Source organism: Sander lucioperca, chromosome 21, assembly GCF_008315115.2.
Source record: "Sander lucioperca isolate FBNREF2018 chromosome 21, SLUC_FBN_1.2, whole genome shotgun sequence".
NCBI classification, from domain to species: domain Eukaryota; kingdom Metazoa; phylum Chordata; class Actinopteri; order Perciformes; family Percidae; genus Sander; species Sander lucioperca.
In genome coordinates, this window is record NC_050193.1 from 5,782,653 (window position 1) to 5,808,501 (window position 25,849).

At 39.9% G+C, this 25,849-nt stretch overlaps 2 protein-coding genes across 3 annotated transcripts in view; one reads left to right on the forward strand and one right to left on the reverse strand.

The window, feature by feature from the left end:
- Positions 1–388: 388 nt before the first annotated feature.
- usp31 (ubiquitin specific peptidase 31) lies at positions 389–18,809 on the reverse strand. 2 transcript variants are annotated; one of them, XR_004896209.1, is made up of 17 exons: positions 17,602–18,126; positions 16,921–17,055; positions 16,411–16,505; positions 16,226–16,318; positions 15,478–15,613; positions 14,585–14,732; positions 14,310–14,490; positions 13,967–14,078; positions 13,670–13,764; positions 12,118–12,195; positions 10,299–10,428; positions 9,794–9,913; positions 9,004–9,229; positions 8,735–8,893; positions 7,403–7,555; positions 1,727–5,569; positions 389–1,692 (listed from the first exon to the last, which is right to left on the reverse strand). XR_004896209.1 is itself a non-coding variant. In XM_031312626.2 (16 exons), exons 1-16 carry the CDS (start codon positions 18,124–18,126, stop codon positions 4,080–4,082), a joined length of 3,876 nt encoding a protein of 1,291 aa, XP_031168486.1. In that variant the 5' UTR covers positions 18,127–18,809; the 3' UTR covers positions 389–4,079. The 2 variants fall into 2 exon arrangements, 1 of the variants encoding a protein (XP_031168486.1); XM_031312626.2 differs by having other exon boundaries at positions 389–5,569; positions 17,602–18,809.
- Positions 18,810–24,388: 5,579 nt separating this feature from the next.
- Positions 24,389–25,849, forward strand: part of baiap3 (BAI1 associated protein 3) — a 38,841-nt gene continuing 37,380 nt past the window's right edge. Inside the window, exon 1 of the mRNA XM_031312451.2 lies at positions 24,389–24,727. The gene's annotated coding sequence lies outside the window, so the exon portion shown is untranslated. The remainder of the gene's footprint in view (positions 24,728–25,849) is intronic.

Below are 25,849 nucleotides of genomic sequence, written 5' to 3' on the forward strand. Positions count from 1 at the left end.
GGAATGGTGTGCAAATAAAGCAATGGAATATACCAGCCATGCTCTGCTCTCTGTTTTACACAGCTGCAGACTCTTGCATAGTTAATGAAATACATGCATTAGCGTTTTCATGCAATACTGCATTCCTTAATTATTCTCAATTCTGTACATTGACAACAAATAAAAAAAACAGACAATAACTGCAGTGAAGAAAGCTAGAGAGGAAAATCAATTTTGTAAAGATGATTCATTTTCTCGTATATTTTACATTGATTTTTGAAATCTTTTTTTTAACAGGTATGTATTTGGATTAATTGGAGATATATATGTACTTCTCGTATGGAGTACAGTACTTGTCTGGTCTTTAATTGAACTTGGAGCTCTTAAAGGTCAGCCATGTTGCCTTTTAGGTCATTTAAATCTCAGTTTCCTTATGTGAATGAGATGATTATTGGATTATTGCTCTACCACCAGGGCATAATAAAACAAATGTTTTGTTGGGTTTTTTTATGACTGGAAGTGACTTTTAAAAGGTTTTATGTTTGTCAGCAGGTTCCGGTAACATAATATAGGACCAAGGTGATACGATTGACATTCAAATCATACATTACGATTTTTTATAACAGCTCTGCAACATACTACCGAATTTAGACTGTACAACACAACCAAGTTGCTACTGAATGAGTTTACTGCATGAACCATCATATCTCATCTCATCGTACATGTTGTAAACACAAAGGTAGGCAATGTGGTGGCTATAAATACAATCTTTATGGATGAAGAATGGTTGGAAAACAAGGGAACAGGCTAAGGAGTTAAGTTCAACTTTAAGTTCTGTACAGAAACATTACTCTTCTATAGCGTCATAAAAAGTTTGTTTGGACCCCTATTTAAATATTTTAAGCAATATACAGTATCCCAGACATTGTCTACTGATCCTTGTTTACAATGTCCAAAAAAACTCAAATAAAAGGTCAAAAGTCCTATAATGCACTGGGTTTTGGCTACATGAATGGCTTCTTAATCCAATAAACTACTTATTTAGCAAGTGGAGAAATAGACAAACAAGTATGTGTTATGGCATGATCCAGCTCTAAAACGCACACTAGCCATTACAACTTAATTACAGACTTTAAAACAGGCAAACAAGATGGTGAAAGCCAAAATGAAAATTGTCCTGCTTTGATCCAAAGTGCCATGCACAGATTCCTGATAGATTCTAACTTTAATTAGAAAAGAGCAGCTACAGGAATACCACCACATGTAAACAGCAGTATGTTATTTCTATAGTCCATGACAGTTTGAACATAGTATGTTTTTTTATAATGGTAGGACATTAAAAGGGAGACTAGGCTGCGGGCCAGCTATTGAGTGATAAATACACAGACAGCAATATCACAGGTCTGCAGCACATCAACTTCCCACTACTCCATAGTAACAGCTAAGGACACTATGTTCAGTCATGCCGTGGGTTTTGTTGTTTCTGTGGACAACGAATCGCTGGTAAATAAAATATAAAACATTGCTGGGTAGAATTAGTGTCACTGTAAATATCACTTCTACCTGCCAATAGTGCCCTGGTGAACAGCTTGTTGTGAATCTTTGATTTTGAAACATACAAATAATAATGTCTGGTTAAAAAAAACTATAGCATTCAACTTGCTTTTCAACTTTTTACATCATGAGATGTGAAAAATTAGTTTGGACTGGTTACTCCAAAAACAAAGCCTCTCTGACCCAAAACAACTTCACAAATTCTAAGCCAGGCCCATTAAGGAACCATTTTTTGCTCAAACCATGCACAGGCCATTTAAATAACATACATGCATGTTTAAATTGAGTGGTATTTCTTATGAAACCATCTGAGAACCAATGTAAACCTGGTAGATGCTACAGAGAAACAGTTAAGTGAAATACTATAGATCTATAAGTCAGATTATGTTTAAAGTATAAACCTACTAATGGTTGGAGTTTAATGGCATAAACACATTCAATCATTAAAAACACACTAATGCTGGTATCTAATGTATGATGCTGTTGCAATGTATGTATTGCAACAGCATGTGGGGTAATTCAATGATAACTGATTGTTCAAAACGAGGCCAGCAAACATCACGACAGCTGCAGTATCAATATCCTGCCTTTGCCTCATTGTACTGCAAAAGAAATATACCAGGCAGTGTCTGATAGTTGAGAAAAATTCAGCCTACACATCCATACTTGAACAACTGCTTTGAGACAGTATAGGCCTAAATGGAGTTCTATTATTTATGAAATGGCTCATTATCAATATTCTGTTTCAGGCTGATGAAGAAAGAAAAATTACATTGTCTTCTGCAATGAGGTACCGCAGTCATGATAACTGCTGCAAACAGGTTTCTGGCTCACTGAAGTGTGTGGTCACAGTTCTGAACATTAGCAATTGAAAATATGCTCATTTAAGAAATATCAGTGTCAGAGGACCATCGGTCTGTTTCAGCACCAGGTGTAGTAAAGAGGTGATTTCTTTAAAATGACCCCTGAAACATTGAAATGAATGTACCCTTTAACCATTTGAAGTCTAAGGCCTGTTGACACTACTTTACGATATGTCTTAAAATCATGACCACATATTAAAAATGAGATAATTGCATTACATTGTGTGTGTGTGTGTGTGTGTGTGTGTGTGTGTGTGTGTGTGTGTGTGTGCATATATGACTGTTCTGGGTAAAAGAAAACTACATATCGATACAAAGTGCGAACAATACAACATTCCTACTCAGTGATGCATACAGTAGTAGACTACTATGTTGCCAAAGGCAATTATTTGTTTCCATGTACACTATTGAAAGGCGCTTTAGATCATTTTCACGTTGCTCATGGAAAGGACAAAATGGGTTATATACTATATAGTTTTTTAATATCTGTACGGACACATAAATGTGTGTGTATTTATTTTCTTTCATTTTAAAAGGGTTTCATTCCAAAACACAACTTCCATATGCATTTGATAAAATATATATTTCTATCAAAAAAGTACTAGTATTAAACAAAAATAAACTTTTCAAATATTTGACAACTTGTCTCAATGTGTGTACCGATTCTAATTCCTTCTCATCTCAAATCCTTTTCCGTTTTGGTCCAGGGGTTGCCATCACCTCTGTATGTCTATGATTTTAATGTTCGTAATCGGGGGGTTTTAAAATCATCTGATCTGATTGATCGGCTTAAAACAATCAATAAGAACTACTGTGAACGCTTAGCCACTATTATTTCGGAATGAAACTCTTTTGTATGTGTGTGCGTATAGGTGTGAGAATCAACTCAGTTTCAGTGTTTGTCCAGAGACTTTTTTTGATGTTACGGTTCTGTTCTCACTACTTTTGAGGATTAAATGCTTATAGAACAGCAGTGAGGTTAATGCATCAAAAGTCATCTCATTTCCATCTCACTCTAAATAATGTTAATTCTACAAAACAAATTATGCATCGTAGGTACATACAAGGTGAAAATGCTTCATACGCGATTACTTTCTTTTATGCACAAGCTGCTGCATTTTAAATATGGTTTCATCAGCAGGATATTTTACAAGCAAACTAAACGTAATGTTTGCAGCGCTTCAAAGATATAACAAGCTTCTTATAACAAGGAGAGTTCATTGGATTTCAAGATTCCAACAGGGAATTCTGTCAGCTGTCATATAAGCCTTCAGTACACACAATCAAACAGATTATGCTGCAAGTACCTTCCTCGCCAGAAAACATCTAATGTGTCAAGCGATGGTCTCGCTCGCATCAAGACCATACCTAATGCTCAATAGGCGTAACTGGTAACAATACACACTGCATTAAAATCTAACGAACTGGCGGCATACCAAGCAACTGTTTGGCACCCAAATATGCAGATGTACAGTACTTTACTTTTTATCCAGTACAGCAAAAAATACTCAAGGCTGGCTGCCAATATTCAAACCTCAAAGCCAGCATATGTATCTGATGCCAGTGTGCAAAACCATAACATCAAAAATGTGTCTCTTTGCAAATACGTCTGGTGCGCACTGAAACTTAGGCACAAAGAAAATAGCTGCATTATGTAAATTCAATGTTACTACTATGGATATATCATTGAGGCCTCTTTGTTGTACGTGCAGGAGATTGCATGCTTGAGGACAGCTTTCGGGAAGATGCCATCCTTTCAAGAGGCTTCTTCCCGTTAGAGGGAGACTTGAGACTTACTTCAGAAGTGGAAGACTTGGACTTGCCAACGTTTAATAGAGTGCGACTGAGAGAGCTGGGGGGCTTGGAAGACTCCTTTGTCTCTGACTTTGTCTCACCTCCACGAGTCTCTATAGATGTCTTTGAAGACACAGCGTCTCCTGTCTTTCCAGTATCACCACCGATGTCCTTGGCTTGTCCATTTTGCTTGCATGTCCTCTCTGAGGACTTTTTAGCAAGCAGGGTGCTTTTTCCTAAATCAGCCGACCGGCGGCTTTCCCTTTGTCGGAGGGCACTCTTGAAGAAAGACAACCCTTTTTCCTCAGATTTGCTGCTGCGCTGCAGGTCTCTGGTGGATACGCTGGGTGAGCGCAGGCTAGTGACAGAAGAGCTGCTGCTGGAGCTCCTCACAGATCTCCTCTCAGGCCGGTTGCTTTCCCCACTCTTAGACAGCGAAGAGCGCGCTACCAAGCTGCCGCGGAGACTGTCAACCAGGGGACTAGTGTGCATAGAATCTCTGCTGTAGCTCCTTTCTAACAGCCTTTTCTGGCTACTCGTGGTGCTTTTCTCAGTGACACTGGAATTCTTCTTTGCAGTTGGCGAGGGAGAAGCTGAGGACTGAGGTGTGGAGCGGACGAATGGCTTACGTTGCAGCGTCACATCTAGGGGTTGAGTTGCCTCCTTTGTTTTGGAGGGAGTTCCACCGGGTGTTGAGGTGCTTTTCTTGGCATTTACACTCTTTTCTTTAGTATTGCTCGCCTTTTTGCCTTTCACAGGTGTACTGGAAGAAGTCTCAGCAGTGCAGGTCTTATGGGTTGAGCACAAACGTTTTTTGGACGTTTTCTCTTGCACTTTGCTGGAACTCTTCGCGGAGCCTGTGCTTTCTGCCTTTAAAGCGAATCCTCCGATACTGCTCTTACGTTTCTGTTCTTTGGAGGGGGTAGCTTGGGCGGGTAGAATGTTTTGGTCTATAGCTGTAATCTGGTTGTTGTTTTCAGTTGCCTCATTTTTGGTGCTCTTCTTTTCCACTGGAGTGGGAGCCCTGCAGTACATCATGTCTAGGAACCTTTTATTGTTGTCCTGGTCACTGACGTTGCTCTCCATCATAGACAGGGGAGTCCTGCTGCCAAAGTAGCGTTCATGTCTACTGTAGCTGCCAAAACAGGACGTGGAAACTTTGTCATCACAGGCCTCGCCTATCCTCTCTAGAGGAGGAGAACATCGAGAGTCGAAGGAGAAACGTGAGGGCGAGTTAGATCTCATGTGCAGATTCGCAGAGAGAGACCAAGAAGGCTTTATCCCACTGTCGCTGAAGGCTAAAGGGCTAGCTATGGACGACCTGGAGGACAAGCTTTGACGCTGAATGCTCCTCACAAAAGGGCGGACAGAGAATCCTCCTAAAAAACAAAGAAACATTTTATGTATTTATCTATGTATTTTTTGTTAAAGACGCTCAACTGAACGTTGAAAGTGCTGTTGGAAACCCCCAATTAATCCACATTACAAATACAACAATTGCATTGTGCAAATGTGTTGATGTACTCTCACTGACTACAAGAGATGAAAAGTAAATTTACCAACTACATTTTGTAATTTGTGCCAAAATATATTTTAATAGCTTTAGCTAACTAAAGTGTGAAATGTTAATTATAAATTTAATAAATTATTAAATAAGAACTTCAAGTAATAATTTAATAACTACTATTAACAACAGTTTTGATTCCACAATTAAAGTAATTGTGTATTATAAGTAACAAAACTGGTAGCATGATAGCAAAATACATTACATAATTTGAAAGCAGTATCCATAGTGAGATCTGTGAATGTTAAATACCAGTTTGCCTGGCCAACATTTTTGGGGAATATGCTGACCCTGTATTCTGGAGGGTTAAACAGAGACCTACATTTAACCACAAACTGCAGCCCAAGCCAACATCTGTCTCAATTTGGATGTACTCGGTATGCAAGGTTTCCCAAAGTCCAGAGCTCTGTACAGCATGTTTTCATGCTAGTCCCAGCCAGATGCGACACATGTCGTGTCACGTTCTGCCTTGTTCTTGCATTATTCTCCTTCTTTAAAAATAAATAATGGAATTTGGAGTTGGGATTTGTAAATTCAAGTGGGAGAGTTCCTGACTATAAAGAGCTCTGGTAAACATTTGTGGTGTCTTTTGAAATATTGTCAGTGGAAGGAGTAATGCATTTTGTACAAAGGTTTGAGATGAGACACATTTAAGGCAAAGCTGTCTCTTTATAGTCGTTTCCTCGGGTCGCGGTGGCAACAGGTTAAGTAAGGTAGCCCAGATGTCCCTCTCCCCAACTACGGTTTCCAGCTCCCCCTGGGGGATCCCAAGGCATTCCCAGGACAGATGAGAAATATAATCCCTCCAGCACGTTCTGGGTCTACCCCGGGGTTTCCTCCCAGCTGGACGTGCCTGGAAGCCCTCCAATGGGAGCGACACAGGAGGCATCCTTACCAGATGCCCAAACCACCTCAACTGGCTCCTTTCAACGCAAAGTAGCAGCAGCTGTACTCCAAGCTCCCTCCGGATGTCCGAGCTCCTTACCCTATTTCTTAGGCTGAGCCCAGCCACCCTACAGAGAATACTCATTTCGGCAGATAATGGTAAATCGAAAGTTTCGCCTTTTCAACTCTCTCTTCACCACAACGGTCTGGGGCACTCTACTGGAGCCAGACCTGGGAGGGGAGCTCGCCGGTGAGCGTCTGGTGGCCGAGCCTTCGCCCTTGGGGCCCGGTCGGCCACTGCCCGAAGAAACGACATGGTGCTTACACCTCCACCACCCTGGGGACCCACCACCCACAGAGATGGTCATCTGGGTCGGGTGCAGTGTGAGCAGCAGGCGGGGTCAGGGGCCTGGGCATGCCAATCACCGGCGAGACAGACTAGCTCTGGGGTTGGGGTTTTGGCCTTCTGAATTTAAAAAAAAGTCCAGTCTCATCTTGTGGGTGGATGGACATTGTTTTGCTTCTATAAAGATCAAAAGCTAACTCAGAGCTTTGTGCTTCTGTTGGAACTATGACTATGAAATTTTAAATATGAGTCAGAAGACAGCAGCAGTTCATGTGCATGTAATAAAAATGTACATAGGGCAGCACCACAAAGAATTACAATCTGACACCTGTAAAATATATATATATATATATATATATATATATATATATATATATATATATATATATATATATATATATATAAGCATTGTCTCACCATCATCTTCATTACGTTCTACTGGAAACTCTACTGACTCAGCCAGTGATGCCAGAGAGGTACGTCTGGATGAGGCTCCAGAGGCCAAGCTAGCAGGCCTACTGCCAGGTAACCTGTTGATCCAGTGGTCACAGAGGGATGAACTAGTGGAACCTGCGTAAAAAACAAGAAAAACTCTAGTTTAGTTTAAAGGTTCAGAGCCATCATGAGTCATATTATCTACTTATTTTCCTCAAATAATATGGCAATTTCTAACAATTTGGCATGTGTGGTAGGTACATGCACAGTGTTTCCCCTAGGATTTATTTCGAGGGGGGGTGGCGACTCTCCCCCAAAAAGTTGTTGAGCGTGGGGGGAGGTTGCGTGACTTTGGCTACATTGAATGCGTAACGTATGCAGACCGTTAGTATGTGCCGTAGAATTTATGTTTTAATTACTGGCTGCTGGCTATACCAGCAGCTCACACACACACACACAGCGTAGGATTGTGTGAGTGATAGGCGAGACAGAGAGCTTTTGCTTTTGGGATTGTTGTTGTTGTTCTTCAGTTTTTTTAAGCTGGCACAGCGCTGTGAAAACGTCAATTTACTGTCAGCTGTTATCAGAGGACGCAGGTGAGGGAAACAAGAAATAAAAACAGAAACTCATAAAATGAAACTGCCAATACGCTCATTCACAGTCATTAAGTCGTTTCCTATATATCGGCAGTTTAATTTAAAAGCAATAATGACACTTTATGATCCATTTCTGTGTAAAAGGGCCACACACACATCGCATAAAAAATATAAATAGAAGACTGTCCTGTTTTTACGCTTGTAGAGCAGATCTCCGCGGAGCATACGCACCACTACGCGCTGCTCCAGTGCCCGGTGTAGCCAGTTTCATTGATTATAGTGGAAGCGTAGTGTTGGATGGTCTGCTCCGAATACGTAACGCGTGCAATGTAGCCAGCCCGTAAGTTAAAATGAATTGAACTTTTAAGGCGAAGAACAAGAAGCGAATCACCTGTATGTGTGAAAACAGCTTTATCTCGCGCTTATCTTGGCCGCCCCCCCCAAAAACAATGGTAGGGGAAACACTGCATGCATATTAAAATCATAATCATAAAAATCAGAGTAAGGCTTTCCTCTAATTAAGATGTTTACATTGGTTGTTTGTTAGGTTCTCTTCAGTATTCAACCTTAAACCCAAACCTTCTGTCACAATGGTACTGTGGTATACCTTTGTGGCTATGTTCATGCAAATATTAGCTAAACTTTAGTTTGCCTTGATCACAATCTGACTGGAATTCTAAATACAGCAGATATCACACGGTAGGAAATAAATACTGACCAGCAACAGAGCTGTTGGCCGACCAGGAGGGAATAACTGTCCTCCGCTGGTAGAACAGTATATAGGCGGACTGCTGACACACGTCATCGTCAGCTACTGGGGAAACCTCGCTGTCATCAAAGCAGTACCACTGACCATCGATGGAGTTCTTACAGTACGCTGTGAGCGCGAAGCAAACGGAAGAATGGGTCAACAAGGATGATGAACACATAACTATACAGTCTTATTCCCACATACAACCTTCAAACTGTAACATACTGTAGCATCACCTGTGTAGTGGCCTCCATGCATGTTTCCATGGTGGTTGCACACAGCATACAGGTCATACAGGTAGTCATCTGGGTTCCTTCCCAGGCCATATGGGCGTCTCCATGGCGACCAATGAGAAGGTAAACTCCAGCTACTCTGGCTTCTCTTAACCACATGAGGTGCCATGTCCATGCCCATCAGCGGGAACCTCACCATGTTTTGCATCTTCACCCTCCGGTCCCCCTCCTGAAACAGAGGCCAAGATAAACACATCAGCATTTAAGACAGAACTCTTTTTAGACAGAACAATGTCTCATTTTATGTGTGCTTTCATGAAAAGTACACAGTAGCTACAACCATTACTGAGGATGATCATTACATTTCTGATATTGGTGCCGACATCATATCCGAGTTTCAGTACAAAGGCCTGAGTTTCAGTGACAAGTTCTTGTATGGATTGGTTTAAAACTGACAAAAATATTTAATACAAATCAGAAACAATCTCATCAAAGAATAAGTAAACAAGACTACAAATTTGATTTGATGCAATCTTTTCTCGATAATCAGTGTTACACACACATTTTGTCAGTACCAAAGGTATTGAGGTTTGATATCAAGCCCTTACCCTAAGTGCCTATCCCTAACAAGGGAATGTTCAGATTTCCAACATTAAGTCCAACACAAACACAAATAAAGACAAGCAACAACTTTATGCATAATACAATTAAGAGTGATTCTTGCTCTTGATACACACAAAGTAGATCTCGTTCCACATTTCTATTTGAACAATGTTTAATTAAGCTGAAATACCTGTCTGAACCTCTTGAGATGCAGTATAAGCACATCCGGCAGCGTCCACAGGCTGAGCTTAATGCGGCCCTGCTGCAGCTGCTTGCAGTGGGGACAGCGCCAGGCATCATCTGGGGCCAGCTGAAACACACACGCACAAGCTCCAACCACACTGCTTATAAAATAGGCCCCACACAGGATAAGGCCTTGGGTTTTTCTCTCATTTCCCTCTATTCTCCTCCAGCAATCACAGGCAAGTCAACCCACAACATATATGTGGGACCAGCTCAGATTATTCCAAACATAGAATTAGGAGTGAAATACAAAGTAAAGCCACAGAGTGAAAGGCTTTTTGAACTTTAGCAGAGTCATAATAAACCGGTGGGGAGGACACACATGTGAGGCTATAATTCAAAATATACTTACCACTGACATGTGCCAAGACAAATCTAAGACTTATTTTCTAAAGTCAAACTACTGACTGTGCAGCAATCAACTGAGTGCATTTGTGTGGTCAAAATGTCACCTGCTCCTCCTTAGTGTAGAGCTGAAAGCACTGAGCAAGAGTGCAGGCCTGTGGCTGATGATGTTGTTCCCTGTGCAGATACACGCTCTCAGCATCAGGAATGTACTCCTCCTCAGTGTGTCCAAACAGACTGTGGGAACATGAAGCGCAGCTCATTCATTCAGCAGCAAAGTCTTAAGAGGATCATAAGATCTGCCTTGAGATTCCTATATCAGTAAAGTAGTAGGCTGGATCGACGACCGTACATTTACTGGATAATCGCCAGAAGATCTGGATAATCGCCAGAATATTTGACACCGCTGGATCTTCCGCCGGATGTCCCTTGGGACCGATTGTGGAGAGTGTGTGTGTGTGTGTGTGTGTGTGTGTGTGTGTGTGTGTACCACACATAGTAGTTAGCTTTAGTGAGATAATAAGAGCAGACGTGTGGTTGATTGTGCAGGTGGACCTTCAGACTCTGGTGTTTACTTGTGGTTTGAAACCGTAACTTTAAAATTAAGCACATTTGTAAGTAGATTAAGCTTTAAGTGTATTATTCAAAAGCTAATATTGTGATGAATAGCAGATGCACCTACATTCAAGGGCTCAAAAGAGGTTTAGTCTTATAGATAGCCTTTGTTAACTTGACAGTTCCTACAGAAACCCTGCACAATGTGACCATCAATTTTATTGAGATTTTGCCTCACCTTAAACTGGGTTCTTAACTAACACATGAAGGTGCAGTGATATGTGGGCAATCTTATTTTTATGACTGGGACAAGTTGCTGCCCTCTAAACTAATGAGCAGTCACATTATGCTAAGATGATCATGCCGCAGGTATGAGGACTGGATGACCTGATTGATCAATTTAGGTTTAAAATTTGGCAATTCAGTTGGGGCCTATACATACTCACAGGTCACACTTTGGTTCAATAGATCATACTGTTGATTGTTGTAACATCTTATCTCTGTGAGATAATCATGGCCGATACATACCGCTGCAAGGTTTCAGGCATTTTTTTCATATTTTTTTTAATTCAACTTTAAAACTGATTCTGTCATCTCAACTGTGCTTTCTACATAATCACTTACACGGACAAACTTGTTAGTTGCCTGGTAACGAATGGCCTAAAATTACAGTAAATTATAGTCTGGCTATCACCAGACCAAGCTCAATCTTTTAAGATTGAACATTAGTCTGGGGAGTCTGCTCTGTATTTTCTACTGCACAAGAGGCGTGATCAACGGGCATAGTTCAAATGACTCTGTACACAATTGGATAGTCCTTCAACCAATCAGACCAATGATCCGGGTGACGTAGCAGCGACAGCGGCATCAACGGGTTGCTGCGCTTCGGTGGCCGCCATGTTGAATGTAAACAAAAAGCTGCTTGCCGTCGCTTCTCTATCGTCATTGTGTTAAACCCGCCAATAGCGCACCAGGTGGATAAGCCAGTTTGTGATTGGTCCCCGCAGATTTGTAACGGAAGCAGGATAGAAAAATGTACAGGTTTCCAGCCGGAGCTGCAGGGCGAAATCAAATCGCCGGCAGATCGGGCTGGGTTTACCCAGTCTAAGTAAATTACACAACTGATATCATGTCTACAAGGCAAGTTATTAAAATTAATGATTTAACCCGTTCTTTTAAATGAGCACCATGGTTTAATGTAATTTGGTGTATGCAATCTAGCTTTCTGAAATCCAATATATTGTTTCAAATGAAGATTACAGCAAACAAATGTCAACACCTGCCTTCTTTTCATTCAGTGCAAAAAAACATCCTGTAGATAAAAATAAACAGACTACAGAGCTCTAGAAAACATTAATCTTTTTCACTCACTAGTCCTTGGTCTCTTTGTCCCACTCTACCACAATCTTCACATGTGGTGGCCCCCCTTGTCCACAGGACTTGTATGCTCTGCAGTGGAAACAATTATAGTGGGAAACAAATGAAGTCATTTAGGTAGTTTACATTAATAAATGGGATTATATACCCCTCATATCACTGTAGGATAGTGTGAAAATAGCTTTTTCTGGGCAAAGTCGTGTGCGTACTACATGTGCAATTACAAGCAATTTAAAAATGGGGTCAGTATGAAGGAAATTTCTCTAGAGGATGGGTAAATCCAATATGGTAAATTAAATCATTTAGTTACTCTCAAAGTGCAGATAAAATAATATAAAAGTTGAAATATATTTCTGCGATTATAAAGACAAGGTTAAAATTCAGAGACATTTTAGTTGTCATGAAAGAATCTACTGATCAATCACAGTAATGCCAAAAACAACTTTGATTTCACTTTGATTCATGCACCTCTATTGAGCAACAATGTTGAGACTTGTAGCCAAATGTGCTTAACTGGCATTTTAACAAACAGTCAAAATCATGTTAGGGCATGTCATCTACACAGGCCTATGAGAGAAAAAGAACCGATGGGGAATGTGTGAAAAGAGAAGATTACCTAACTAAGATCATTCCTGTCTTTACCTTTGTAAATACAGTGTTTATTTGGAAAAGGTAGATAGTAAACAAGTAAAAGATCCTCCAAACATTGTATTCAATATTAACATGCAAATTACAATGGGCTCTAGTAAAGTCAAAGTCTGTGTATACTTGCCTAGTAGAGCCCGACCGATATTTCGGCGGGCCGAAATTAGGCATTTTCCAACTATCGGATACGGTAAATGAATATTTAAAAAATTAAATAAAAACGGACGAAACACCCTTCAACCATGTTATGAGTGTTGGCGTTGCATAGTTTGTCCACCAGAGGGCCCTCTACAACGTCCCTGTTGGCAACACTCGTGTTTAATCCTTTAAGTTTCATATCTTAAGTTTGTATTTTATTTATCAGAACTTTAATATATTTTGATGTTCCTCTGTTCTGTTGTGACAATAAAACAAAAAAGTTTATTTTTAAACTGCATTATCATATTATTTTAGTGAGGACTCATAAATAACTACAAATAACTAATGCTAGGGAAATCTCTTTACGTTTTGTTACGCGTTTCTGGATTTTTTTTTTAAATATATATCAGCCGATATATCGGAATATTGGATTTTTAAACACCAAATATTTGTATCAATAACGGCCTTAAAAATCCTTTATCGGTCAGGCTCTATTGCCTAGTATAACATTCAAATCTTATTGTGACAGTTTTTCAACCCTTTCAACACATTTCACAAATGGCTGCAAATGCATTATTATGTCAGTAGGCTGAAATTTATGAAAGCATACTGTATGCACAAATACATTCTGCATTAGTAACTGCAAGACTTCAAAATCACAAAACAACATATCATTCATAATTAACCACGATATACATTTTGGACGATACATTCAGCCCTAATCAAGCAGTAAACAGATGTTGTATTAAACAGAAGAACTGACCTTTCCACAGTTGGGTGACACAGTGGGCGCTCATCTTGAGGAAGGAGGTAGGTGATACCAACGACGCCAACCACCCGAAGACTGAAAGGTCCAACCTATACAGAGACACCACTGTTAGTACTTCTGTGAGACTAGTACGTTACAGGTGTAATCTGAGAAACAGGGATGCCATTAATAATTTCAATAATAGTAATTTCACAATAATTTTGCTCATACTTAAAATATTTTTAAACCGGCTTACTGTGTGTAGCATCAACTTATTTACCATACAGATAAACTTCTTGTTCCTCTTCCTACCTGAATGTATACCCCTGGCCTCAAAAGATGACGCATTTTCTCTAGGATCTCTTTCTGTAGAGCATCCCAGGTCACAGTGCACTCCATGTACAGTACAAAAGGCAGTCCGAACCTAAAACAACATAATGTGCGTAGCTTTGTTAGCAGCTATCAATTTCTCCTGGAAGCTTTGAACACCAGTAGCCTATTCATCCATTGCTACCATTTCTAGGAACTACCAAAAACTGGATAATGTGTTAATGGGGTAATGATACCCCAATCTTTATTTTTGAAAAGAACATGAGAAAGGGGCATGTTAGGACAAATTAGCACCACAGAACATAGAATACTGGGATTGTAGTACCTCTTTCCTTGGTGGCCGGTACAAGCCCTGTTACACACCAGAAGGATAATCTTTTCTGGTCCCAGGTTTTTATTAGGTGATGCAGTTAAAGGAGTCATGGCCCCTTGCATGAAAGACGGAGTCCTGCTGATTTCTGTCGCATACTTCAAGTTGTTATGATTCAGGTTTGCCAGAAGACTTCCTGAGAAACATACAAACAAGCCCCGATCGATATCCTTCAATCATTTTAATGTGAAAAAAGCAGTATATTTGCAAAAATCTTAAGTATGATTTACCTCTTTTTGTGCGTATGTTTTCCAGTTTGAAGGTCTCTGGTGTCTCAAAGGCAAATATGGAATCACTCTCTTGAATGATGTCAAGATCATCATCATCATCACAAAATGAACGATGAAAACCATCATAGTACATTTCAGTCAAAATAAACTGAAAGAGAAGAAAAGAGTACATTTAAAAAGTGTCTAGTTTCTTTAATATTTTTACAGTTATTATTTTACAAAACTAACAATCATAATATAGTTTAGTTTATTTTTTTTTTTAAAGATTATTTTTTGGGGCTTTTCCCTTTATTTTTGAAAGTGGATAGACATGAAAGGGGGAGAGAGATGGGGGATGACACGCAGCAAAGGGCAGCAGGTTGGATGCGCGCCGCTGCAGGACTCAGCCAACATGGGGCGAACGCTCTTACTGGGTGAGCTAGAGGCCGCCCCAATAGTTTAGTTTATTATAAGGATCCCCATTAGCTGACGCCTAGACGACCAGCTAGTCTTCCTGGGGTCCAAAACAACATTAAATCAGACAACATTAAAACAGTTCATGACACATAAAATATCTACGTATAAAACAAAATAACAAGGAAACAACCAAAATACCCAACCAAAAACAATATCACTCCTTATACTGCTTTAGTCCTCATTTACTCCTGTGGCATTTTCATCCTGCCAGCTTTAATCAATGTTAGCACTCAGCTGTTGTATCCCCTAAGGACAACTGTGTTTAAAACTGTCTATCCCTGTATATTGAGTCCACTTCATAAAGTAAAACTGGGTTCATGACAAACTACTGCTCAGAGGTAGAACTGGCTTTAGGAACAGTGAGCTAACACTGTGTGACAGTAACAATATAGTCCCATTGTGTCAGACCCTGAGCTGATAAGAGACAGGAATAGCACCTGGTCCATTGGGATCTTGGTCTCACGTGCCACAGCATCTCTGAGGCGATAGACGGTGCTGTTGAGGGGAACAGCAACTCCGATCCTCATGCAGTGAGAGTACTTCCCCTGATAGACCACTGTCACATACAGGGGCCTAGCAAAAAACACATTTAACACAAATAAAAATTCTAACATACTCTCTTAACATACTTTACTATGCTAGCAGGGTTTCTCTTGCTTTAAAGCTATGGTTCACATTAATTATAGTTTAAATAGGTCAGCTTTCCCCCCCCATACTTCACATTTTTTGTCAGAGATTTATTTCTCTGGACTGAAGACTCCCCTAACATGAACACACTGTTGTTTTGGTTTGAAAGTGCACACTCCTCCCACACCTGTCTGCTGCTCCTCCTGCACCCTCAACCCCCCACACACTCCTTACACACCAGGCTACAGTAATTCATCTGTAACAACACATATTAGCTTAAGGTTCTCGTAACCTTGAATGGTGTCACCCCTTTGACGAACTTAAATACATTGCGCATTGTTAGATGGTAGAAAAAGTGGTAGAACAAACAACCTTTTTGAAAACCTTAGAAAAATATTGTTGTACCTGTAAATGTTTACTTTAGTTATGCACAAGGGATTACTGTATACACCTTATAAACCAGTAATAATTGGTCACAAACATGTAAAAACATCTCAACTGAGCACTGTTAACTGATCAGGCTTTCATGCTGTAGCACAGCTCAAGACAGTAACTCACCGTGTGTGTGGCAGTGGGATCGGTAAGGAGATGCACAGGAAGGGATCAAACGTATTGCTCTGCTTCTGGCAATGTGGGCACGTAAGAGAAGACCTGTTGGGAAAAAGTGTAAATCCTTAATATGGCAGAGAGATAATGTGGCCATACTGGTAAAACATGGAAGTTTTACTAGACATAAAGCCTACCTGTACTGAGCCTGAAACAGTTCTTGTACAAACGAGCCAGCGGAGAGGGGAGGAGATGGACCCTCTATGCTTTGATCGTCTTCTTCAATAGGTGGCTGAACAAACAAATAAGTTTTACTAGTCAGATTTATAGGTCATGGGCTAAATAATACCAGTCTATCAGGGTTCATAAGAAAGCCATACTTCCTTCATATATTTTGTTGTTATAAACTAGCTACAGGGAATCAAGAGGAAACAAGACCAGGCAAGCCTAGCTTATCTTAGCAGGACTGTGAATGCAGCTCATTGGTAAGATACACTGAGTGACCAAAATGATTTAAACACCTGTTAGTTATAATGCAATGTAACAAAATAGCCCTGCAATAAAAACTGGAATATCTATTTTCAGCTTTTCAGACAGCAATGAATGTATGGCTGAGCAATGAGGGGGGGAATGTGACACAAGCATTAGCATTTTTCAATAAAAAAAACAAACTATGCCTATAACAAGCCCAAGTCTTCTAAACACACCTTTATAGCAGGCCGGATGTTGGGGTTGACTGTGTTGAGGTCCTCGTGTACTCTGTCCAGCAACCACAGCAGAAACTCCTGAGCATCATGCTGAGCATTCCCTTTGAACTGGGTGGCATTTTTCGACACAGCATTCTGCAACCAACAGCAGGGTCCCAAGGTTACAATGCATGCAACGACAAAATCTCAGCACTGTTTGTATGTGAACTTAAATATGATGGTCATGAAGTTTTATTAAATGCAGATCCTGAACATAATTTCAGCATTCATTGGCAATGTATTTTTTCCACAGGTGGCGGTTCCATACTAGGGCTGCACAATTTATCGCAATTGTATCAAAATCGCAATATGGACTAGTGCAATATTCAAATTGCAAGGGGGGCGTAATATTTGTTAAAGGCAAAAATATGTGTCAAACCATTTTGAATTAAGTATTGTGGTGCGGCAGAGACGTCCCAGCCTACAAATAATATCCTACAGACTCAAGAAAAATCTTTGTTTGGTACAGATCCTTGCAAAAATCACACTATTATCATTTAAACATTTTTTAATTTTAATATTTTTCAATGAAAATGATCATTCCCTCCAATATCGTGAATCACATCGCAATCGCATTATCAGTCAAAATAATCGCAATTAGATATTTTGTGCAGCCCTATTCCATACTGACAATAAATTTACCTTAAAATCCCTGCTATGCTGCGGGGTATACTCAAACGTCCATAAAGCCCGCACAAGTCCTGACAGCTGCTCTGTGACTTCTCCTTTGGCCAGAGGACCCTTCTTCTGCAGAAGTAAACCATTGGTCTTTGGTTTGTCCTCATCCAGCTCCTCGCCTTTGTAGTGCTCCAAAACGAGGTACTCAGCAAATAGTTCAGTGTTACTGAGACACTGCAGAATTGCATTCATGAAGCAGGTATTCCCGTGGTTTTTTAGACCTGACACTCCAGGAATTCTCTCTCCGGACAGAAGACCGGCGAGGTCCCCATCATCCATGGGCACATCTTTACAACCAGATTTAAAAGTGGAAAATCCCCCATCATCTTTGTCATCTTCTGTTTGCACTTCAGATCCAAAGTGTGATAACGCTGTCAGTGTCCTCAGGACTCTGCTCATAAAGCTGCCAGCAGAGCGCACAGAGCCTCGCCTGAACAGCTTCTTGCTGAAGCTCGACTTCTTGTCCTTGGTTGCGGCTTTGCAAGACATGATTTCTCTTTCACGGGCGTTACAACTCAGACAGATGTGCTGTGAAGAACGAGAGCCATCTCACTTGCTGCTATCTTCTGCTCCATCTCAAAACTTGCAGACAGCAATAACTGCTGGCAGCGTTAGGTTGGTGTTAGCTGACCTTAGCTAGAAATATCATTTTAAATGATGTGTTCTTCTAAAGCATGCAGCTGTAACTTCGGTGTTTAATTTCACTTGTCAAATAACGCTTTCATATCGTGCAATACAACCCTGCCTAAAATAGTGACCAAGGCCAATTACCTAATGATTTCCGAAGCGTAACATAAACATTGCTAAGGTCAGTTGTTGATGCCGGCAACTTGCTCCAGAGTTACCTTGTTTTTGCGGTTTACTGCCCCGCAGCAATGAATCAACATCGGTTATGCTGAGAGCGGAGACAGCAGTGTTAGCTTATTAGCTAACTCTAGCGCTAGCTACAATAACAACAAGAGCAGCAGAAACAGCAGTAGTCCTTTTCGGCCGAGATGCCCATGTTCAACAGAAAATAATATGCCGCCATGGTTTGCAGGTCATGGCAGTCAAAGGAGAGAGTGTATCCGCAATTTGGTTAACCTCACATATGTCACATATTTAGAGGCACATTCTGGCTAAGCTACCAAATAGCAGAATCGTTATACTTATTCTTCTTCCTCTTCTTCTTGTTGTTTGTGTTAGCAGAGGTGAGGTGGTTTACAACTACATTACCGCCACCTACTGGGATGGAGTAAGAGCAGCAGCTCAGCCTGGCAGTAAGAAGTTCCTAGCCTACTAACCCTTTCTTTAAATATAGAGCTAGCCAACCGTTTTAACTGACAATAATTCAATACTAATTGCCTTTGTGGGATATATGCTGTAGTGCCCCTGAAGGTTAACCTAGTACACAAATATTAGTCTGACTCATCTTGTTATTTGTGCATTTTCTCTCAACCTGTATTGCAGAAACATATTATTTAAATGCACCACTACAAATTATCAGTAACCACTATTCGACTTTTTAGGACATTTATTTCTGCTTTTCATAGGTAGGCTACACATTACAGCACATGTAGTGACAAAAGCAGCTGTGATCTACCCTGAGAGAATTGTGTCACTGCTCTTTGTCAGTTCACTCTTCTGCCTGAGGGAGGCACGGTGAGTCTAAATATTGAGTACCTCATTGCAGTTATTAAATAAGGTGTGTGTGTGTGTGTGTGTGTGTGTGTGTGTGTGTGTGTGTGTGTGTGTGTGTGTGTGTGTGTGTGTGTGTGTGTGTGTGTGTGTGTGTGTGTGTTTCTTTGCACATCTTAAGTGTGAAACAACATAGTCGGAACATTGCTGCCTTATTGGCAGGGTATGTATGATTAGTGTATAAGAGAGTATGAGAGCGGAAACACTGAGTCAGTGGTTAACACATTATAAGTATTTTAATCAATATGAATCATCTATCCCATGAGACCAGGTTGGAATCAACCATTTGGACAGATAATACATGTTTTACGTTTCAGGTAAGTGCGTAGATAATATGAATAAAGATAGAAAGAAGAAGAGGAAAAACACCCACAAATATCACAAGGATTTAATTATTGATGCCAAATGAAGCTAATATGGAAAAAAGACATTGTCTGTGGGGGGTCCAGGGCCTTGTTGGTGAAGCTTACTGCTGAGGGGAAAAAACGAAGGGGTTCAAACTACACTCCTCGACTCTACTCGTCTTTTTTGGTAACACTGATTGGCCCACAGCTTTATTGTGTAGAGATGAACCTCTGTCTGTGTCTGATGTCATATAGTGGAAGTGCTCCAACAGTCAGAGATCAATACAAGTCGAAGAAAATTGGATTGGTGCATGACAGTGATTTCTGTGCCCCAAAACACATCCAGATTAGATCTAAGTGATATTTGGAAACAGCTTTGAACTGCTCATCTCCGAACAAAGTGGATCAAATGTGAGTGGTAGCACTGGAAACATGTTGCTGCTTCTATTGTGCAATTTGCAAGCTTGGGGCTGAGCTCTTATATCGAATGGCAGGATCAGCAGTTGCTCTGTATTGATCTGTAATCTGATAGTGTAATCTGAAATGCTGGTGAACATGCCATCGGGAAGCATTCAGTGTGCACATGCTCATTCTGCCACTTCTACCTATAAGGCAATGAGACAACCCGATAGGTTGAGAGCAAATAACGATCTACAATTACACCTCTCTTCTCTGCACTGGTGTCAAACATCTCAGATGTACTAGAGAGAAGAAAAGAAATTGCTTCTCCAATAGTAAGACTACTGAAGCTCAGCGTGAAGACTTCTAAGCTTTCATTCAGCTGATTCGGGACGTTCACTCTTCATTTAAACCAACCAGAATTGGCCGTGAATTCCACGAGCCAATCACATAATTGCATCCCTGCTTTAAATCAGTTCTTCTCTCTGCTGCTGTCAGTTGTCAATTCAGGCAAATCGCGCAACCCTCCTCCACCCCATCTACCACCATCCTCCAAAAGCCCCGTTCCTGTACTTCCATCCAGTCTTCAGGCTACTTCACCACCACCACCAGTGTCTAGACTCCACTGGGGGAGATATGCCTACTCATGGCTTCTTGACCCTATATAAAATTATTTATATAGCGATGGAGTCTAATCGGCAAAGACTCTGTACATTTCAATATTGTGAGTTGTGATGAAATTGTTTTATTTGCACCTTTCAACGAAGTCTCTCCTGATTGAAATGAATACAGTGTCTGAATGACCTTTACATGTGTGATTTGAAGGTAAGAACGTGCAGTGACTGGACATTGATTGGTACTGCATTGAATTGCATCAAAGTATTAATACATAATTATTATAGATTAATGAAAATTTTAAGAAATAACACAACTACAAAAGATAAATAAACATAAGTAAACATCTAGTTGTAAAGCATTATTTCCAATCTTCTGTAATTGTTCCATTATGTCACAGCTTTAGGACTTTAATCAAAAAGTCAGTTTATCTTTTTTCTTGGTAATAATTCAATCCTTCACTTGTTATTTGTCGTCAACACAAACAGTTGGGGCCAGCTGGGGAAGTTCTCTAATGATGTGTCCATGGAAACAAGGCAAAGGGTCACATGTGTTGTATCACTCAACACAGGAAAAGCCTGTTCAATTTTGCTGAGATTTTAAAACGATGTCAAAACATATCAAAATCAGAGAGAAATCTAGCTTTTGCTTTTCCTCATTAGTGAATTACAGACGGTGTCTGATGTAATTCTCCAGACCCAAGCTTGAGTCTCCTCTTCTGTCTGTTCTCTCTGTTATTTCATCCTCGTTCACAGCTCAGGAGGCACTCACAATCAAAGAGAAAGGCCCCTCTCTTAAAATGCAAACAAAGTTGAAAAGTAAACAACTCAAGCCCTCAATATGACGATTATCCAGTCATGAGCCACCTAAGTATCAAGTATTAATTATCATCGACTTTGAGCTGAAAAGCAGCTATTATCTCTTTAAATGCCTGTGTTTGCCCAATGCATACAGCTGAATTGTGGTATTGTTTTTGACAGGAATGTAAAGTGGCTTGAATATGGCTTTTAAACCTTTTGAGCAGTCTGGTGTTTGCAGCAGGGATTTGCAATACCACGCATTATTTCCAAATAACAGATCCGATTTGATTTTATGTTACCTGGGCATTATAAACAAACTTCACTCTCAGTATTGGATACATTGTTCCACATGACACAATCAAAGCTTCAGAATTGGATTCAATGTCGATTATTGTTGGTAAACAGTGATAAGGAAACTCCCTAATCGCAGGATGTTGATGTGCTTTGACTTTGTTGATGCAAATGAAGGGTTCCATTTGTGAACTGTCAGTCCTACACGCATGACTGCAGCTTCTGTTATAATGGCCATGTGTGAAATAATTTCTATGCTTGAAGAGAGGCACCTCTATCCTACAAGCATATAATGAATGTCCCTGTGTCTATTTAAAGCATTTGTGCACATGCCCTTCCATTCATGTCTCCTAATGTGCAAACATTAGGAGGAGTGAGAAAAAGCCTGACGAGTCCTATGATACGAGGCCTCCGAAGTGCTGTTTATCATCGGCTCAATCTTTGCATGTGCCGTAAATATTACTGTAAGAGTGTCAGACAACGAAGCACTGACACAGAACATATTGGAGTCAATTTAACACAGGTAATATGAAGGAAATTATGTTTTATTTCCTTTATTTACATATTAACCCCATGTTTAATCCTCTAGGAGGAAATATTAAAATGTAAATAGAATATAGTTGTGTCATTTTAATGTTCTGTTATACATAAATAAAATAAACATTAAGCACAGTAAAACAAAAAAGGGGCAATTTTTAAGCTACTACTATTAGGCTGCCTTTCTCCCTTTTCACTAGGCCCTGTTCCCAAAATGAATACTGTTTGGTGTCTGCCTAATTCTTAATTTCAGTGTAATGTTATAGGTTATTGTTTTAGTTTTGTTACTTTATTATTTGACATAGGCCTGTTCGGCAGGTTTATGGGTTCATAGTGTTTTGCTATGGTTCTGCCTGTGATGTGGGGGTTAGCTCAGCTGCTCACCAGCTTAATCAGGGAGTGGATGCAGGTTTGCCTCATTAGGTCCTTTCTGTAGGGAGGGACTGGGCAATCCTAAAGTGAAGAACAATAGGTAAGATAGTTCTGCAGTAAATGACATTTTTATAATATTTGGGGTGCCTAGTGGGTGCACATATATGTATAAATAGTAATGTCAGCAGTAACTGATCTGCCCAATTGTAATGATGTTTTGAGAAAGTCTGTTTTTGAAAAGTGTTACTGTTGGTTGCTCAGATTAGTTCACCCTATGCAGCCTATCCTAACCTGTGCAGGTGATAGGTTCCAATTAGGCGAGGCTGAGTTAAAAAGGGCTTCAGGAGAAGAAGGTGAAAGAAACTTGGCAGCTTGCTGCGAGGTTGCCGTTTTGGTTGCTGTTATTTTGCCTCAGTTTAATGTTTTGTTTTTGTATTTTGGTTTGAGTATGTTTTGGTGTTGGTTTTGTTAATAAATACACAAATTAAGAACTTGAAAAGCCTCTTCTCCAGTCTTTGATCGTGACACTCCTGCTTTCACTTATTGTTAATAAGACAAATGAAGTAAGGACGTTCAATTTCATTGACAGATTGTGAAAAATGGGACATTTTTTTAGTTTTATTGTATATGGGGCCTAAGGTGCACTATGTAAAGTCTGTGATAGGTTCCTTGTCTCCGGAGTAGCTCATTAACATTTAGATCCTATCAAAGTGTTATATTAAAGCACTTGATGAGCTCATTAGGCAAAACAAAGTAAAAGTAGTCTAAATGAATCTCAGTTTGACTGACAGCTGAACCTGCTCCCTCTGTCGCTGAGGGGATTTTTCTCAGTGACATCCCTCAGCAACAGACAACTGATGTCTTGATGTGCACATCATAACCTCCTTTTCATTTCATTCAAGCACCTTTGGTCAGAAGTAATAATCATCTCCACCGAGCAAACCTGGCATGGAGAGAGAAAAATAGCCTACCTTTACTGTGATTTTGATGAAAAAACAGTTAAGTGAAATCACAATGCAGTTTCTCTAAAATAAAATAAAAAAACAATCACAATATGGAAGATGGTCTGATGTCAAACATGTCTGTAAACAAATGAATAAATATTAACATTAAAAAAAATACAAAACAAGCAAAGCCAAGATTGCTTTCATCTTCTCTTGGCCAGCTGATCTAATTATTATTGTTCAGTTTATGGTCAAAATAATCTCAACTCTGTAAGAAATGCAGTTTACATTTTTGAAAAATTGCTTCACTTCACGAAAGAAAATCAGTCAAACTATTTTTTCGTTTTGGCATAAACTCTGAAATGTATTTTGTATTCTTTTATTTTATGTTTGTAGAAAAAAGACAACGCAATCTTTACACCAAATTCCATTTGCTTTGTATTTCTTTTCACTCTTTGTAAAGTCTAGTTGTCATAGGCAACATGTAGGCTTTGCTACCACTTTTTACATTGAATATCAAACTATGGCAAATAAATCCCATTAGGTCAAGTGAAATCACTTGTTTCATCATGTGGTAACTACGCTATAGCCTACAACGAGGCTATTTAATAAAACGTGTAAAATCAGTAGGCTACACACAAGAATATACTTAGATCTTAAAATAAGACTTAATTAAAAAAAACCTTAATTTGTGCGCATAGCTCCACCCCTTAACGTCAGAATTTTTTCTTTATAAAAAAAAAATCCCATTTCACCTTGGCTTTAGCCTCAACCTTTTTTTGTGTCGTTTGGTCAACTCGTAATTGCGATATTTCCGACAGGAGTCGAGGACAGTAAAGTGTCGCTGCACTTCCTATGGCCATATTTGGGTGAGCATCGGTGGAGCGTGAGCTCAGGAAGCATTTCGAAGGACAAAAAAATGAGCTTGTGTCTGTCGTCTATCGCAAGAAAAACATCCCAACGTTTTTTTCACCGAAGTTGACTGCGCCTTGTTCACAGAAGAAAACAACGTCCTTTCTGCTGCTGCAGTGCTCAGAGCTTTGATTCACAGGAACTCTGACACACGCAGACGCAAAAACATTTCACACTGGAAAACTGTCAGGAGACACAGGTGAGCTGGATTTTTATCATTTAACAGCATGAAGATGACCTCTTTGGTTTAGATTAATTAAAGCAAAAACATGCATCAGCTTAATACTGACTCGTAATGTCATTGTTAGGGAGGTTGGTTCATTGGCACCTGTTGATCTGCATTCCTTGTAATGTTAGTTGAAAATAAACAGAAATTAGCCTTTTTGACGGAGGATAAAGATAATATCAGTGCAGGAATAAGTATTGATTGTCAAATATGATGCTCGTGAGCTTAGATCAGCTGTTTCACTTTTTGTGAGAAGAAAGATCAAATGCTACACTTTGTGTGCCATATGGCCAAAAGTTCCCCTTCTGTCCACTATTAAGAACCAGATTTAGCCAGACACACATTCTGGAAGTTCATTTCAGTAAAATGTTATGTTAACATAACGTTGGCTTCACCAAAACCTGACAGGTGGATAAGGATGTATTGTTACCATTTTTGTGTGTTTATGAAAATGCTTTTCCTGTATGTAATCTATAACTCTGCATCTTTCAAAAGATAGAAACGCCCCACACCCATCAAGAATAAACACACACACACACACACACACACACACACACACACACACACACACACACACAGGTATAACAGCAGCATCAGATACAGATAAACATGTTATTTTACTCGAAATGCACTTTTTGAAACATTTGTAGGCTTGTGTTGTGTTGTGAAACAGTCCGATCAGGATTGTTTTGTGGTTTGAATCCTATCATCTACTGGCTTGACCCCTGTGAGTTGATTCTGAAAGCAGTGGCGAGATCTCGGAGAACAAAGCGACACGAAACAGGATTCAGTTAACAATGTTCTAAAAAATGTTCTGAAAATAAAGCCAGCTGACAGATTATGGTTGCTTAGCTTCATACTGTGTATAAATCAATGTTGCGCTTTGGAGACGCTCATGGAGCTCTCGCTCTCTCTCTCTCTCTCTCTCTCTCTCTCTCTCATACACACACACACACACACACACACACACACACAAAAACATCTCTCAGCTAGAATTATCTTTTCCCCCAGTGACAGCAACAGCAATTGTGAGCCTACAATTTACCTTTGCTTTTAATATTCACAGTGCAGCAGATTACAAGGGTAATACAATTA